Source organism: Trifolium pratense, linkage group LG5 (genome assembly GCF_020283565.1).
Source record: "Trifolium pratense cultivar HEN17-A07 linkage group LG5, ARS_RC_1.1, whole genome shotgun sequence".
Lineage (NCBI taxonomy): Eukaryota > Viridiplantae > Streptophyta > Magnoliopsida > Fabales > Fabaceae > Trifolium > Trifolium pratense.
In genome coordinates, this window is record NC_060063.1 from 57,330,860 (window position 1) to 57,348,144 (window position 17,285).

The following is a 17,285-nucleotide window of genomic DNA, read 5'->3' on the forward strand; positions in this document are numbered from 1 at the left end:
AAAATAATGTGAAGAAATTAATAACCTGCATGAATAGCCCAACCACCATGATTTGTATATTAGTGATACCGACAGAATTTCCACAGTAAATTTTCAAGTAATTTTATTAAAATATTTGGTGAAAAATTAAATTAAATTGAGATATTTTTAATCCAAATATAGTTCGTAAAATATTTATAGAATAACCATTAACCAACATGTGCATAAATGATAAATATTTGACTTCATTAATCATTGATCATAGGTTTGATTTCTGATCGGTGGTACGAAAAAATATTTGTAGGAATAGGTCAATTTCTTAAGTGTGGATCTCAGTTACTTCGAAGAATTTAGTCACCACAGTTAAACATTTTCAACCCAACTGTGAGACATAACTCTAGTAATGGCCATATTAATATTGTTATATTAAATATTTTCACCGGGTTCAAACCCATATTCTCACAATATTTTTTTATCACTTTATAGTTTATTCAACTCATCTATAAATTCAAAATTAAGATGTTCGAACTTTTTATTTATTTATGGAAATAAGGGCCTAAGCCCGAAAAGATATTCGAACTTCGATGGCAATACCTTAAGAAATTTCACGACTTAGGCTATATGATTCTAGCTACGAAACTAATCTTTGAATTTGTAGTGAGTTTTAATTTTCTTATTCATCTTAAAATTGGAATTTCCAATTATCCACTTAACTACTTCAAAAAAAATAACTATGGTCAGAGAACTATATAGTTTAAAAATTGCTAGTAATTTCATGATGGAATCTAAAAAATAGAATGCTATAAGCATTTTTCCATAAAAGAAAAAAATCTGAAAAATAAACTTTTACTTATAATTAAAATTAAATAATTAAAATTAAAGTACTATGGTCATATGTTTGAAGTTTGAAATACAGTATGAATGAATTGAACAAGGGAGAAGGTCATATGTTTACATCCGAATTTAATATTGGTTGGTCCGCTGAACATATAGGTTAAAATGTTAAATGAGGCAAAAATGAGTTATGATTAACAACCGATTTGCTTGCTACTATTTGTTAATTATATATTCACTTTTATTTTTTAGAAACGAATATATTATATTTAATTTTTGAATAATTAAGTTTATCTAGCAAAAAAAAAGAGTTTGATGATTAATGTAACGAAGGTTTAATTTATTCAAATTTCCATATTTTTTTGATTTTTTATGGAAGACAATTCAAACACTTGATTTTTGTTTTATTTAGTTAGTAGGATATCACATTAATTAGTTGATCTCTTGCTCACCCTATGTTAAATTATCATTTCTTATGAAAAGATAATTATTTCTTGATCCGTAACCAACACATCATTTGCGAATTTTTTAATAGGCGACTCAAACTTTGCCGAGAAATACTAAAGGAGAAAGGGACCGATCATATCATCTTTTAGAGGTAGTAGGAAAATATTTTATTTTATGTAGTAATTTGAAAGGAAATCAATCAGATTGAATTCATTTTTTTAGGTCAAATAGTTTAGTGGAAATTCAACTCACTTTATATATACGTAAAATAATTACACGTGAATGAAAGACAAACGAGCAACAAGCCGCCGTAAGATAACTCGCTTTTAAAATGTAGAAAGTGAAACATTTGAACCTCATTTTATTTAACTTAAGCAATTCTAATCCATTTTCAGAGTCTTCAAAATAAATAATCATTTCCTACGGAAAAATAATTATTTCTTGATCCGTAACCAACACGTCATTTGTAAATTATTACTACTTTCTCTTAGCGACTCTTTCTTAATAGGCGACTCAAGCTTTGCCAAGAAATACTAAAGGAGAAAGGGACCGATCATTTCATCCTTTAGAGACAGTAGCAAAGTATTTTATGTTATTTGTAAGGAAATCAGTTAGTTTCTCAACTCACTTTTTTTATCAAATAGTCTAATGACAACTTCAAATCACTTCTAAGATGTAGAAAGTGAAACATTTTGGGCCTTACTTTTAAAATAAAATTTAAATTTATCTATACACAATTTATTTTTTTCTCGCTATGTATTTATACTCTAGACGTCTTCGTGTTACAGTATATTTTAAAAGAGTAGTGTTATATGAACACAAAAAGACCGAACAAAAATATGACACAATCTTTCTACACTCACAGTACAATTATCGAGATGTGCAAAAAATATTAAAAAAAACATAAAGTGAAACTTTGTTGTATTTTTGTTAGAATATTGTGTTCAAATAATATTTCTCATTTTAAAATGAGGTTTGAATAAAGTCATTAAATTTCTTTATTTTCTTTTGTTTGAGAGGTGAGCTTATTGGAAGACCTTCTGAGAGCTATTAATACCTTTCAAATCTTAAATGCTTTAGATATTTTGGGTTTGGAAGTATGATACTATCGGGATCGTTTTGTTTAATCAGCATATTTTGTGTTGGTGAGTATTTTAGTAGCTTAAGTAGTCTCTCTTGTGGTTTCCGAGCAAATCTTGAAGTTGCAAAAATGTGAAAGTTTTGAGTGCCTTCTAAAGTGATAATCTTCTCTTGGCAACTCCTTCAAAATAGAATTTCAGACCCGTCAAAACCTCTTTATGCATAATGTTATTAGAGATCCTCTTAATACTTCATGTATTCTCTATGGCACTACAGCTGTGTCGGTTGAACATATATTCTTAAGTTGTAATTTGGCTTCGTGTGTCTGATACTCCATTTTTAGGTGGTTAGGGGTTGGGTTTGTTTTGTCGAGGGGGATTATAGGTTTATTCGATCTTTGCCTTGGGTTGGGAGTGGGTATAGGAGGGAACACCTACAATGGTTGTTAGTTTGGCATATCGTTATTTGGTCAATATGGATTTTCTGAAACAACGTAATTTTTGCTAGGGGAACGTCGTCGTTTGAATATCTAGTTGATAGGGTGAAACTTCTTTCTTTGAGGTGGTAGCCAAAAACCGTGGTCACTCTTGCACTTTATATGAATGAGATGTGCAGCCTTTTTTGTGTTGAAGCCGTTAGAGTGTTGTGTCATGGTGAGCCTTAATCTTGGAAGGCGATGGGCCTCCTTTTTGCCCGCTTTCTTTAGTGATCTTTTACTTTCCCTCTTTATTCTTGTATCTCTTTTCTTTGAGGTTCTTTGTCTTTCTTGTACTCCCCCTATTTGGATCTTTTGTAACGAGGTTATTTTTATTCTTAATACTATATTTTACTTTTAACAATTAGAATTACACATTTAAAATATATATAGAGTTAAAAATTCGGAATTTAAATCTCAACTGCGTCTAAACAATACTAATGCGTGAGACCATTAAAATTCATTAATTCATAATTAAATCTATTTTTCAGAAGCAGTAATTTTATTAAAAAAAATATTATTATATTTTGGATGAACCTCATTTTATTTAACTTAAACAATTCTGATCCATATTCGAGTCTTCAAAATATTTCGATTAAATATTTTTTGAGATTTGTTATAATTCATATAACTTCAAAATATATTATCTCATGTATAATTTACAATTAAAATAAAATGTGATCTTATTATCCTTCAAATTATTTTTATCTAATTTTTTCATATACTTCTCTTTTTTTGATAAATGGTAAGTAAATTACACTGTAGACTAGATGATGATGAGAGGATTCATTCTCATCCAACGTGTTTCTTGCTCACATTCTCATTTTCTATAGAAAAGCAATTATTTCTCACGACATGACGACACTTTCTGAATTATTACTAACTTTTTCTTTTTTCTCAATTAATAGAAAAAGTTATGGCTACATATTCTTCTTTTTTAGAAATTTTGCTGCACCTTTTCTGACGTGAAATAAATTACATCATCATATTGACGGGAATGGGAATATACCACCTTCATTTCTATCCGGATCTTATAAACAAACAAGGTTTATTTTTTCAATATAGTACTTCTACCTCTTTTATATAATAATTTTTATATTTACAATAAAAGTTATCTTAAAATAATAATCATTTTCACTTTTTAATGTCATTAATTATTATTTTTTCAATTATATAGCTACTAATTAATATCATGTGCATCATTTTTTTAAACTTTGTATTTATGATAACTAGAGTTCACAAGGACATTTTCATCTATCTGTCCGTTTTTTTTATTGTGTTAACGTATAAATTATAAATGATGGTTGTGAATAGTTAGGCTTTGTTTGGTAAGCCAATAAGTTAGTTAATAGTTTTTAGTTTATAAGCTAAAAACTTTGTTTGATAACAATTTTTTCTTTGAAAAGCTTATAGCTTATTTTTCAAACGCTATTTCAAGTAACTTATGAGCTTATAGCTTATCTTTTTTTTTTTTCCAATTTTACTTCTATCATCTTACTTGAAAAATATTAAATATTAATTAAACATATATTTTTATTGTCATTTCATATGTATAAGTTGGTTCAACCGCTAATTTTACCAAACACTACAAATTCAACCAGCTAGCTTATTCGTTGTAAGCTTAACAACTATCCACTATTTTTTACCAAATAGAGTCTTAATGTCAATTTTCCGATACTTTTAATTTTCATTGCAATAAAAAAAATTATTTTATGTGAATAGTTAATAAGACTAATTAGATAAAATTATTATGCTATTTTCCTCAATTATATATAGCCTCTCCTTAATACGTATGGAATGATTAAATATGATAATTTTTATAAGACTTAGAAAGTACTATTTTAAGTTAATATCTTTGGAAACAATTTTTTACTCGAGAAATTTTACAAAAGTATCATTTATTAATGATATGAAAAAGAAAATAAAAAAATTTAAAAAAAGAGAAACAAATAATTAAGAGTATAATATAAAAGATAGTATTAATGCATGATTGACTAATTGATACCGTAAAACGACTTATAATTCAATATATAGGCAAAATGCATCTATAACTCCTTTAAGTTTTACATTTGTATCAGATAAGTCCTTTAAGTTTTTTAAATATCAGATATGTCCTTTAAGTTTTTTAAGTATTAGATAGGTTCTTTAAGTTTTATGTTTGTATCAAATATCCGAAAAAGTCTTCGTGCTCAACTCGCTTTGTTTGTTGATGTCACAAGGGCATGCTGGAAGAGGAATTGCCCGATTCGATGTTGGAGCTGCGGAGATTCCTTACATTAAAGAAGCCTGAGATTAGAGTCGAAATCGGTGAAGCTTTTTTCCGCTCCCCTTTGATTCTTGCATTTTGGGGTTGGTTACTCGATCAATAGCGTCCGTTAAGTGATTGATGTTCAATTGGGCTTTCGCCCTATTTGATACAAAATTAAAACTTAAATGATCTATCTGATACTTAAAAAACTTAAATGACATATCTAATACAAACGTAAAACTTACAAAACATGTGAATGCATTATGTAGTGCCAAAAATATTACAAAATTTAAAACTTACATTACATTACATGATGACACATTGATACGTACTGTTTATTCATTGATCCATATAGATGCATTAAACATGCTACACATAACAAACACAAATCTAGTTATGATATAATCCAAACTATGAATTACACATTTTCAACTTTCTACTAGAAGATAATTTTTGCAAGACGAACAAAGTTGAATGCAGTGTAAACAAGAAATGCAAGCCCAACCAAAGTAGAACTTGCTCTCCAAGCATCTCTAAAATAAACCAACCACAATGCAGCCATAGTACGGTTCCAAATATTTTGATAATGTTTATTAAGCTCATTAATAATCTCATAGTAACATGTTGAATTCACCACAACATGTTTACAAAGACCATTAACAAGCATTGCCACTTCTTTATCACTTCCCATTTCATGCACAATCACTTCTTTCTCAACCAAAAAATCAACATCCACTTGTGTATGTATAAGAGAATCAACAAGTGAGACATAATTGCATATATAAGGTTGTTCTTGATATTGACATTGTTCGAGCGCAATTAGGTTCCGTAAAACACATTCTGTTGTGTGGTCAACTTTCAACTGCGGAATTCTGAGACGCGCTTTGAAATGGTTCAAACATGAAAATGAAGGTAAACAACCTAAGCAGAGAAAATAACTTAAAAATGGTTTTTTCTCGAATGATATATCGAGTAATCTTCTCTCGACAACTTTCTCGAAACTCACACCGGAGTCCATTAACTTTGTTACCGTTCTTGGTAAATTATGAGCACAACCACTTTTTCCTAAATCAGATGGAAGGTAAAAAAACCTAATCAAATCAGTGAAATGCTTAGGATCTTGATTCCTATGGTTATTGCCGATAGATTTTTCGGAATTTTTTTTCTTCGAAACTGAATGACCACTACTAACATCACCAAGTATACCACTCACAAAATAGTATTGCTTGGTTTGATTCTTATCCAAAACAAGCTTAGTTTCACGCGAAGACGATTTTTGAGTATCATAGAATGCAAAATACTCAAGTGCAAGATCAAGAAATCTTTCATGTTCAAGTTTTTTATCTTCTTCAGGGACAACAGTATCATAAAGATTCGTCAACACGAAAAAAGGTATTTGATTTTCCAACAAAATCAAATCCCTTGTGATACTTTTACTCAACCAAGCTTGTGTGAGAATGTAATCATCACTATGTTTCCATCGAAACGACTTGGATTCAACATATTCATGTTCATGTTTCGATTTATCTGATTTCCATGAACTGTTTCTTAACAAAAGTTCCATGATGAAAACAGCATCCAACAAAATTGTTTCCACAAATTTCTCTTTACTGATGTTTGGAAATTTCTCCGCATAAGAGTTTCTTATTTTTTGTTCTTTGTTTTCGAGATAAGTTTTGTAATTCTTGATCGTTGATTGTTGATTGAATTGCGTTAGACGCTCGAAAAAGAAATGGAAGTACCTTTTTTTGTGTTGTTGCATTGATTGAAGTTCTTGTTTGCCATGGTGAATTGGACCAATTGAGATTAATTGAGGAGTGTAAGCTTCTTGTTTCACTTTTCGAAGATTTGGAGGAACTTTGTAGATGCTACATTCTGCTAAGCTTAATTCTTCTAAGACTTCAATGTCGATTATGTGTTTCAGTTTCACCATCTCATTTTCGGTTTCAGATAAAGCAGCGGCAGAAGAAGAATTAGCATGTGCCATAATATTGTTTTTCCTATGACAATTTTGTAAGTAAAAATTAGAGCACAAAAACATCGACAGAATAGACATATCAACTATGTTAGCGTCTATACACAAAATCACTTTAATAGATGTATCATGTCATAGATGAATAATTGTGTTATGTATTCATAGTGAACTAATTGATTACATTTTAGTTAGGGTTAAACTAGTTGGATAAATCCGATCGAACCGATTACCAAACGCGTATTTTTTTGTACTTAAATTTTCGGTTGAATCTGATTGGATTAATTTAACTTAGGAACTCAAGTCGATAATATATCCGTACTCATATTTTTTTCATACTCGTTCAAGTTTTCAATGTGATTTTATCTATAATTACCAATCGCGCAACAATTATATCCTATTCAGTTACAGACTGTAATATTGCGGTGGCATGATCACATTGTGATGTGATTCGCAATTTAAAACTATCACTTGCTAAGTTGATTAAACAATGATGAGTTACCCAAATGGCCTAAAGTGAACTATCACATGCATTTCTGGAACTGACTAAGCAATAATAAATCTTCAATTAATCAAATAATTTTGAGACTTTTAATTTTTAAGCGCAAAATCGATTTTTAGTCTAGGAACGCCGAAAAACCGTGGTAATAAAGGGTAACAGACAATAGTTTTTCACATGTTGTCATGTTTCTACATTTTGTCTACTTCCTTATAGAAAACCGTGACCTATTCACATTTTCTTAACTTCTCTTTCTGTTCTGTCATTCCTGCTGCCCTTCATCTAATATTTGACAATAATAAAAACATTTTTAAAGAGAGAAAAAAATGAACTGACGATTGGGATGATAACAACATGGGCAACAAGGAGAGGATGAACCGAAGAAGATGAACTGGAGAGAATGAAAAATAGCTTTTTAGATTTATGAGATAATTAATGAATCTGGTCTAGAATACTTCATCCGTCTCAAAATATAAGACTTAGTTGACCATTGAACATACATCAATCCACAATTTTGATCACTAATATCTTTAATTATCTGTTTGTAAAAATTATAAAAACTTAATATTTTAAAAATACTCATCAAAACAAATTAAACAAGATCTCATATGCTAATGTTTATATTTATATTTTTTATAAAAAAAAACAAGATAAATGAATAGTACATTTAGTCAAAGGATGTCTTATATATTGGGACGAATGGAGTATAAACTAAATTCAGTATAGAAAACAATTTTTTACTTATATTTTAAATGAAATAGGGGTGGGTGGGGTAGCTCAGTTGGCACTTGCTGACTGAGCGGATGTAGGCTGTTGGTCAGGGGTTCGATCCTTGGCAGCAGCAATTGTAGTATTTTCTTTGTAAATAAGTTGGTGGTACTTATAAATCATCAATTTTAAAAAAAAAAAAAAAAAATGAAATGGAGTAAAAAGAAAGAGAAAAACGTTAATTACAAAACATATACTATGTAATCAAGGGCGAGAAATTAATGGACTATTAAAACCAAATCAGTCCCATCCCCAACACCCTCTCATCTCTCCCCAACCTCGTCGGAACATCTCTTTCCATGGAACATCTCTTTCGTTGTTATATCCTTCGTACCATATAACAGCACTCACTAATTATGTACTTTCTCTTATTTTTATTGCGTTTTATATATAATATTATTTGTCGTTAAAAAAAAATAAAACCAAAATAGAATAATATTTGGAAAACAGATGATAATGAACACAAATTCTGAACCTGTTGGTTGGTGGATACAAATCGGAGTGAGCTTCTCTTGAGCAATATTATATGCTTGCTTGCTTGCTTGCTTTGGTGTGTGCATATTATATGTTTATATGTCTTTTTATAGTGTTGCTTAAAGACTCAATGAGTGTTGAACTGATGTGTGTTCTTCATGCCATTGACACTTTTTCTTTTTTGGTATCATGTCTCTAGTATTTAAAAATTGAGTCATGATAATTCATAATTCAGTCGTGAGTTAAGTAAAATATGATAAAAGATTATTCTTATTAAAAATTAATCTCTAGTTTTTGCAAATAAATAATCGGTCATGTTAACCAGTGTCCCCGGGACACTAGTTAAGGATACTAAAAGGAGTAATTTTTGCATTGAAAAGAGCATTTTTTATACTTATAAAAAATAGATTACACAATTTTCAATACATTCATACCTTATTTAGCTCCTTAAACAGTGCCCCAGGGGCACTAGTTAGCATTTTCCATAAATAATTTATCTTAAGAAGAATTCATTAAGCACTTGAACTAATTTACTTGTTACATGCCATTATCAATTCTTTTTTTTCTGATACATAGACGAAATGGTAAGTCATTGAAAATCCACACACATAAATTGGAAGGATTGGGATTCAAACCGCGACATTAACAATTTCGACATTTATTTTTTGAAAATTGAGCTAGAATTTTTAGACAAGTCATTACCACTTTAATCATGAAGCGCTGCTTTTTAAACCAATAATCCAATATACACTTTACTTTTGTAGCTGAAGATAACTAAATAATTACTACTGTAGTTGTGATAAAAATCAAAAAGTTTGTATAATTTTATATAAATTTAAATTTGCGATATTTTTATTATTTCTAATTGTAATATAGTATTCCTTAATTCATCAAAATTATAAAACCAACTTTATATTTGATTTTTTATTAGACTTCAGGTGGAAACTATCTTATAATGATGGCTTCAGGTGACCATGCTTCGCAATTTAGTAATGCTTACGTTTTTCGTAAAGAGGTTCGATCAGGGTTATAAGTGGTTTGGTTTGGTTGGCTAAGCTTGTTGGAAGGAGAGAAACAGTAGGATTTCTACTCATAAAGATTCTTCATTGGAGATGTTGTTTAACAAGGTAAAAAGATTATCATGGTGGTGGTTGAAGACTAGAAAGAAAGGTTTTAATTATGATTTGAATATGTGGTGGTTAAATTCATTGTCTTGCTTAGGATTTTAATTAAGCTTCTGCCCGTTAACGTTGTTTTGCATCTTGTGTAACCTATTGTAAACTCCTTAGTTAAGCACATCTTGTGCCTAATTATATTTCCATTTATAGCATATTTCTTTGGCTTCTTAAAAAAAATGGCTTGTGTCTTATTTTCTTTATTGTTAATTACAATTTTAAAATATAAATTTTTTCATGTATGCATTTATAAATTTAAGGCTTAATTAATAAAATGGTTCCTTAAAGACATTTTTTGTTTCAGATTGGTCCCTTAAAGAAAAAAAGGTCCAAATAGGTCCCTTAAAGAAAAAAAAGTCCGAATAGGTCCCTTAAAGACATCTCCGTTAATCAGTTTGGTCCCTAAAAAGAGGTCTAAATAGGACCAAACTGATTAACGGATATGTCTTTAAGGGACCTATTCGGACCTTTTTTTCTTTAAGGGACCTATTTAGACATTTTTTTCTTTAAGGGACCAATATGAAACCAAAAATGTCTTTAAGGGACCATTTTATTAATTAAGCCTAAATTTAAAGCATAACGACAAAACAGTTTTAAGTACTTTTTGTTGAATTATGTGAAAGTAAATCAATAATGTAGATCATGATGTTTAAGAGGTATTTTTATCTAGGCACAAAGGATATAAGTACAAATTTAGGTGTGCAAACATAAATTTATAAAACAAAATAGTGGGACTAAAATGTGTCATTTCATCAAAATTGAATGATAAATGAAAAAATGGACCAAATGACTCAATTTTTTAAAATAGGAAGATCAAAATTGCGAGAAAAAAAATAAGGGAACCAAAATTGCCCATTTTTAAAATAGGGGAACCAAAATTGAGCAAAACAAAATAAATAAACTAAAATTGCTTATTTTATAAAATATAGAGACCAAAACACAGATTTATTAATTAATTACTTTTGTATGACGTTTTTGTTGAGATTACAAGATGCGTCACATTCTATAAATAGAAATATTTATATATATACTTTTATAGTTGAAATCGTAAAGTCATTGAAAACTCACACACAAAGTGGAGTGATTGAAGTTCGAACGCCGGTCATGAAGTCCGACACTAACAATTTTAACATTTCTGGCAGATGAGCTAGAATTTGTGGACGGAGTTCTACCAACTAAGATAAGTCTATGGGAAGAAATCACTCTTTTTATTTTTTAAGGTGAACCTTCATTCATGAATTTCCCACTAATAATTGCACAATCCTACCCCATATTTCTTTTTTTTAGTGGATCATGTGTTGTTGTTTGTCCAACATACTATCATCTTTTTTATTTTTGTCCTTTTTTTTATTAAGTTCCATCAATCTTTCAATAATTCAATTTACGATTAACTTTTCCTCTCATTTATTTTATTAGGGGAGAAATTAAATTATACCGGTGTAACATTTAAGTAATATTACACCGCTCAAATAACACTTCAACGAATACCAATTTTACAAAATCCGTCGTTAGATTGAAAATTTATATCATATCAAGATTAATGGTATTCGATAAAAACATATAAAGCAATGATTTTGATCGGCCTCAATAACATATAAAACAATTTTAGATTTTTGTAAAATTAAATATGAATGATTTATATGATATAAATTTTCAATCTAACAATGAATTTTGTAAAATTTATATTCGTCGAAGCGTTATTAAACGGTGTAACATTCCTCAAATGTTACACGGATGTAATTTCATCAAATCCCATTTTATTATTATCCTTTTCTTGAGTATACTTTTGATTGAAAGTAAAGTTGCAATTCCGTGTCTTTCTTTTCTTCTTGTTTTTCTCGTAATTAATATAAAGTTTATATATGTTGAATTTCATGTTCACGAGAGTCAAGACTTAAAAGTACTTGCATATTATTTATGAAGGAAATCTTCATATGTTATTGTAAAATATGAATCAAATTTTTATCAACTAAACCAACTTTCATTGATATCTTTTTATTCTTCAAGATACAAGACAATATATTAGAAAAATAAAATCCAATTTTTTATGGTTTATTTAAGTTTTTGGACTTAAACATAGTGACACGATATGTTTTGGTTTGCATAATATATAATCTGCTAATGTGAAATCATTAAGATGAACTTAATATACAATTAAAATGAAAAATGTATTTTTTTTGTTTTCACTACATTATCTGGTTCACTGGACCGCCTAATCTGGTTCGAAAATCAATTTTGGCATCACGTGGTTTCAGCTCTCTCCCGAACGCAGTTGCGGGAGATCAAACCGCGGTAAAATATATATCATTTATAATAATAAAAAAAACCATAAAATGAGATTTTAATTTTTAATGTTAAAATTATGCATTGATGATTGATCATTTAAGTGGGCTATAATCGGCCCGTGACCCAATTCATTAGTTTGTTGATAACATGGCCCAATAAAAAGGAGTTTTATTTTGAATCATAAAAATATTGTTCCTACCAAAATTTGAAAATTTGAAGTTAGATTCTTTAGAACGATTTGTCTTTAACTAAATTCATGTCATACCTATTGGTTAATCATCATTATAGATGATAATACATTCTACTTGTTAGAACAACCGGTAACAAAAGAGAAATAGAAAACCAAAACCCACAATTGTTTAGTTACGCAGTTTGATAAAGTGTGCATACATTTGTGACTACGGAGCAATTGTAGTTATGTATTATTACTTGAATGAATACGCGCACCACCCGCCTCACTCGCTCCGCTCCCTGGCCGCCCCTTTCCCACCTTCTCTGTCTATGAGCCATACACAACACTATTAGACTTTAAAATCTCATACTTGTAACTAAACACATGATTTAGGTTGAAAATAATAATATAATTGATGGAATAATAAGAAGATATCAACTCTGAGAATATTCTAACAAAATCAACTAGTACTATAAACTATTTCAGAATTTAGGTTGAAAATACACCAATAACTCTAAGAAAATTGACAATAGCAAATAAGAAAATAGCAACTCCAACAACAGTTGAACTGAGTCTCCAAGGATCGCGAAAATAGACTGATCTCAACATTCCCATATAATGCTTCCACCGGTTATTATAATGTTCATTCAGTTCCTTTACGACTTCGCCATAACAATTCGATGTCACCACAACACATTTGCAAAGACAATTAACCAAAGTTGCCAATTCTGCATGACTCCCAAGTTCATGGTTAATGATTTCTGTATCAACCAACAATTCAACATCTTCATGTGTATGAATCAAAGAATCAATCAACGAAACATAGTTGCATATAAAAGGTTGGTCGGAATAGTGACATTGTTCAAACGCGATGAGGTTCCTAAGAACACATTCTGTTCCTTGGTCTACATTCAAATGCGGAATTTGTAGCTTAGATTCAACAACTTTCAAACATGGTACACAACCTAAGCACAAAAACCAGCTCAAAATTGGTGTCTTGGTAAAACTTATGTCACAATAGCTTCTACCTTGAACTTTCTCAAAGCTAATACCTGCTTCATTCAACTTTGTTGCTGTCCTTAGTACATATTCTGATCTAAAAGGCGTAAAATTTTCCGATGGATTCACACCCTTAACTTGAATTTCTCTCGGAAGATAACTATATCTAATCAAATCAGTGAAGTGTTTGCAAGATTTACAATTCCTAATCATCTCATCTTTTGAGCTTAACTTTTGAGGATAATAATCTTCGAAGTAGTTAAAAGCAAGCTCGATAAAACTAACACAATTTTCCTTATTGCAACCATTGTTATCACTTAATAAGAAGACCCTTTTGTGCAATTCCTCCAAAACAAACATAGGAATCTGATTTTCAAGCAGTAACAGATCCCTTTGTGTGATTTTATAAATCCACGATGTCGTAAACATGTAATCATTTTTCTGTTCAGATTCATTAGCTTTTCTCAAAAACAACTCCATGACGAAAACCGAGTCTAACAAAATCATTTCAACAAACTTGTCATTTTGGCAAACATCTTGTTTGCAATAAAAGTTACCGATATTTTCTCTGTTATCTTCAAGAAAAGCTTTGAATTGTACCAAAGCCGAAGCTTGTTTATTCGATAAACGTTTCCAAAATGCATGAAAGTACCTTTGTTTCTGTTTCTCTTGATTTAGTTCTGAATTGTGACTGTGAAAAGGACCAATTGAGATAAACTTTGGTGTATAAGCATCTTCATTCAACTTCAAGAGATGGTTAGGAACATTGTAAATGCAACATTGATCATGTAACATAGGTTCAATCAATTCTGGAATGTTAATTATGTGCTGAATTTGTAGTGTTGTTTCAGAACCCATTGAAAATTTCAAACACAATTTTCTCTTCCTTTTTTACCTATAAAATTAACCAAAAAAAAATAACATACATTAAATTACTAGCAATATATATTACCTTATAACAAAATTTCACAGATTAAACATTAATTAAGTTCACAAGAAATAACAAAAAACTATTAAAAAAATAATGGTTGAAATTTTAAGGATGAAATATCTGTCTCAATCATCTAAAAATAAACAACTTGAAACACAAAACTAAAATTTCTTCCTATTTTGCCCCTATAACAATAACACAAAAAAATACATTAAATTAAATTACTAACAATATATTACCTTACAACAAGATTCTACACTTTAAAAAATAAAGAAGCTCAACAAAAATAACAGAAATAAAAAAATCATAAAAGGTTAAACTTTGAAGGTTGATATAACTCTTAATCATCTAAGACTAAACAACTTGAAACACAAATTTTTCTTCCTATTTTTCCCTTTTAACAGTAACACAAGAAAGAACATACATTAAATTAAATTACTAGCAATATATTACCATATAACAAGATTTCACACTTTAAAAAATAAAGTAGCTCAACAAAAATAACAGAGAACTAAATCATATAAAAATAAATAAATTGAAAAATGGAAACTAGTAATGTAGAGTTACACGGAACTTACAAGTAGAGAAGAAATCCAAATGCAAAACACAAGTCAAAAAATTTGTTAGCACCAACAATTTTAAGGTTTGAGAGGAAGAAGAGTTGTTGGTAGTAATAGTAATAAATAATAATTACCTCATAAAGGATTGAAAGTAACCAAACCTAACACTTTCTGTTAAAATAAATATGTTGCATTGATTTTGTTGCTATCTTTGTCTGTTTCTGTTTGTGCTCTGCAGCTCATCTGCTCATGCATGTGCTGTGCAATATTGTGTTTTTTTTTTATATTTATATTTTTTTTGGAAAAGCAAAGGAAATAATAAATTAAAAAAATAAGCACAAGAAGTGCTATGAAACAATACAAGCAAGTCTATCACAGTGAAAAAAAATTAATATTGTAGTAAAAAAAATTAATGATTATTTAATTTACAAACAAATTTTTTGTTTACAAACTTCATTTTTTTTTTTATGACAATATTGGTTTTCAAACTAGATTACGCGAGAATTTATTTCATATATTTCCAATCCAAGATTATACGTAAAAAAAAGAGAAAGATTAAATTACTCTTTTTAAACAAAAAAAGATTTAATTTTTAGTAATTTTTTACTACAAATTATAAATGATATTTATTCATATATACATTTATATCGATAGAATACATCGATTTAATATAAGTTCAAAGTTATTAAGAATACCCTTACAAATAAAAAGTAATTAAGAATAAAAAAATAATCTGTGGATATATTCGCACCAATCAACTAATAAAACGATAAATTGCATAAGTCAATGAAAATGATTATACTCATGTGTATGAACTTTCCATCCAGATCTATAACATTAATTATGTCAAAGTTATTATTGACTGAATCTGTACTATATTAAAAATAATTTTTCAAACAGTTGAGGGCGGCTTGGGTGTGGCGAAGGCAGTTGAGGGCTGGAAGGAGATGTTTGAGAGTGTCAGTCTTTACTTTCTAACATTTTCTTACAAGCACAGTCTTCAGATAGGTGGCAGTGACAGTTAGACCCCAATACAAGCTACACTATTCGGGGTGCATATTAGTTATTGACTACTCTTGACTTGGTTACTCTGGATGACGCGGAACATCTCATTTGGCACCCTCAGGTTCCCTTGAAGGCCTCCATTTTTGCGTGGTGTTTACTGCGTGATAGGTTGCTCACAAAGTCAAACCTGGTCACTCGAGACATCTTATCTCCTGCAGCTCACTTTGCGTATCTGGATGTGGGGTGGCCGAGTCGGCCCACCACTTATTCATCTCTTGCAGCATTTGGTTCTCTTTGGGCTTTAGTTTGCACTTGGATTGAAATTTCACCGACGGGTTCCACTTCTATTCGAGATCACTTTGTTCAATTTACTTACTCGGCTAGTGGATCTAGAGCACGCCGGTCTTTTTTGCAACTCATTTGACTTGCTAGCGTTTGGGTTGTGTGGACAAAAAGAAACCACGGATTGTTCAAAGGCTCAACCAGTACTCTTCATCAGATGTTGGACAAGATCAAGCTCTTTTCTTATAGGTGGTTGAAGACAACGAGTATTACTTTAGTCTCAAACTACCATAGTTGGTGGTCTAGTCATTTGCTATGTTTGGGCCTTGTATGATTGGTTGCTTTTCTTTCTGTGATTATTTGTAAACTTTGGTTGGTAGTCTATCTTGCCATATCTTGTGTTGAGGAGGTTGCTTTTTGTTAATATATCTTATTTTAGCTTTATAAAAAAAAATATTTCAAAATAAGATTGCTCCAAAACGGAAAAAAAAAAAAACATCACATTAAAACAATGAAATAACACAAAAAAATATGGATGGGAAATTAAATATATGTAAAAATTATATTTATTTAATTAAAAGTTAACCATGTCACTCCCTCTCCGGTAAATTAAGAAGAAGAAGAGAAAAGTGGTGACAATTAAGTTAAACAGGGAGGAAAGTCACCATATTTTTTTTGGCTCTAATAGCCTAGTTGTTGAGAAGTCCCGACTCTTTAAATAATGTCTTTCATAGCTATCAACTTATGCGACAAAAATCACCACCATATATTTTTATTATTAGATTTTAGTAGGTAGAAATCTTTTAAATTTAAATGAGTATATGTACCAGCGATGTAAAATTCTCTCAAGATTTATTTGATACAAATTTATAATTTAATTTTAGAAATTATAATCTAACCCTTATATAATTTTTTTTAGAGAAAATAAAATACATACCGACACTGTAAAATTTTGTGAATAATGCCCTATAATCTTTTTACAATGTCGTATGATAGCAATCTTGTATTATGCTAAATTAGTAAATTACTCTACTACACTCCACCTTAATTAAGTACTAAAAAAGGTAGTCATTATTTGCACTTTATGAACTACAATGCA

The 17,285-nt window shown here is 29.7% G+C and overlaps 2 protein-coding genes across 3 annotated transcripts; both read right to left on the reverse strand.

Moving 5' to 3' along the window:
* Window positions 1–5,304: 5,304 nt before the first annotated feature.
* Window positions 5,305–9,020, reverse strand: LOC123883774 (UPF0481 protein At3g47200-like). The gene is made up of 2 exons (XM_045932669.1): window positions 8,778–9,020; window positions 5,305–7,063 (listed from the first exon to the last, which is right to left on the reverse strand). The coding sequence occupies exon 2, from the start codon at window positions 7,048–7,050 to the stop codon at window positions 5,503–5,505; it is 1,548 nt and encodes a 515-aa protein (XP_045788625.1). The 5' UTR covers window positions 7,051–7,063; window positions 8,778–9,020; the 3' UTR covers window positions 5,305–5,502.
* Window positions 9,021–12,856: 3,836 nt separating this feature from the next.
* Window positions 12,857–15,142, reverse strand: LOC123887533 (UPF0481 protein At3g47200-like). 2 transcript variants are annotated; one of them, XM_045936866.1, is made up of 2 exons: window positions 15,034–15,142; window positions 12,857–14,303 (listed from the first exon to the last, which is right to left on the reverse strand). In XM_045936866.1, exon 2 carries the CDS (start codon window positions 14,264–14,266, stop codon window positions 12,899–12,901), a length of 1,368 nt encoding a protein of 455 aa, XP_045792822.1. In that variant the 5' UTR covers window positions 14,267–14,303; window positions 15,034–15,142; the 3' UTR covers window positions 12,857–12,898. The 2 variants fall into 2 exon arrangements, with proteins under 2 accessions (XP_045792822.1, XP_045792821.1); XM_045936865.1 differs by having other exon boundaries at window positions 14,918–15,142.
* Window positions 15,143–17,285: the final 2,143 nt, after the last annotated feature.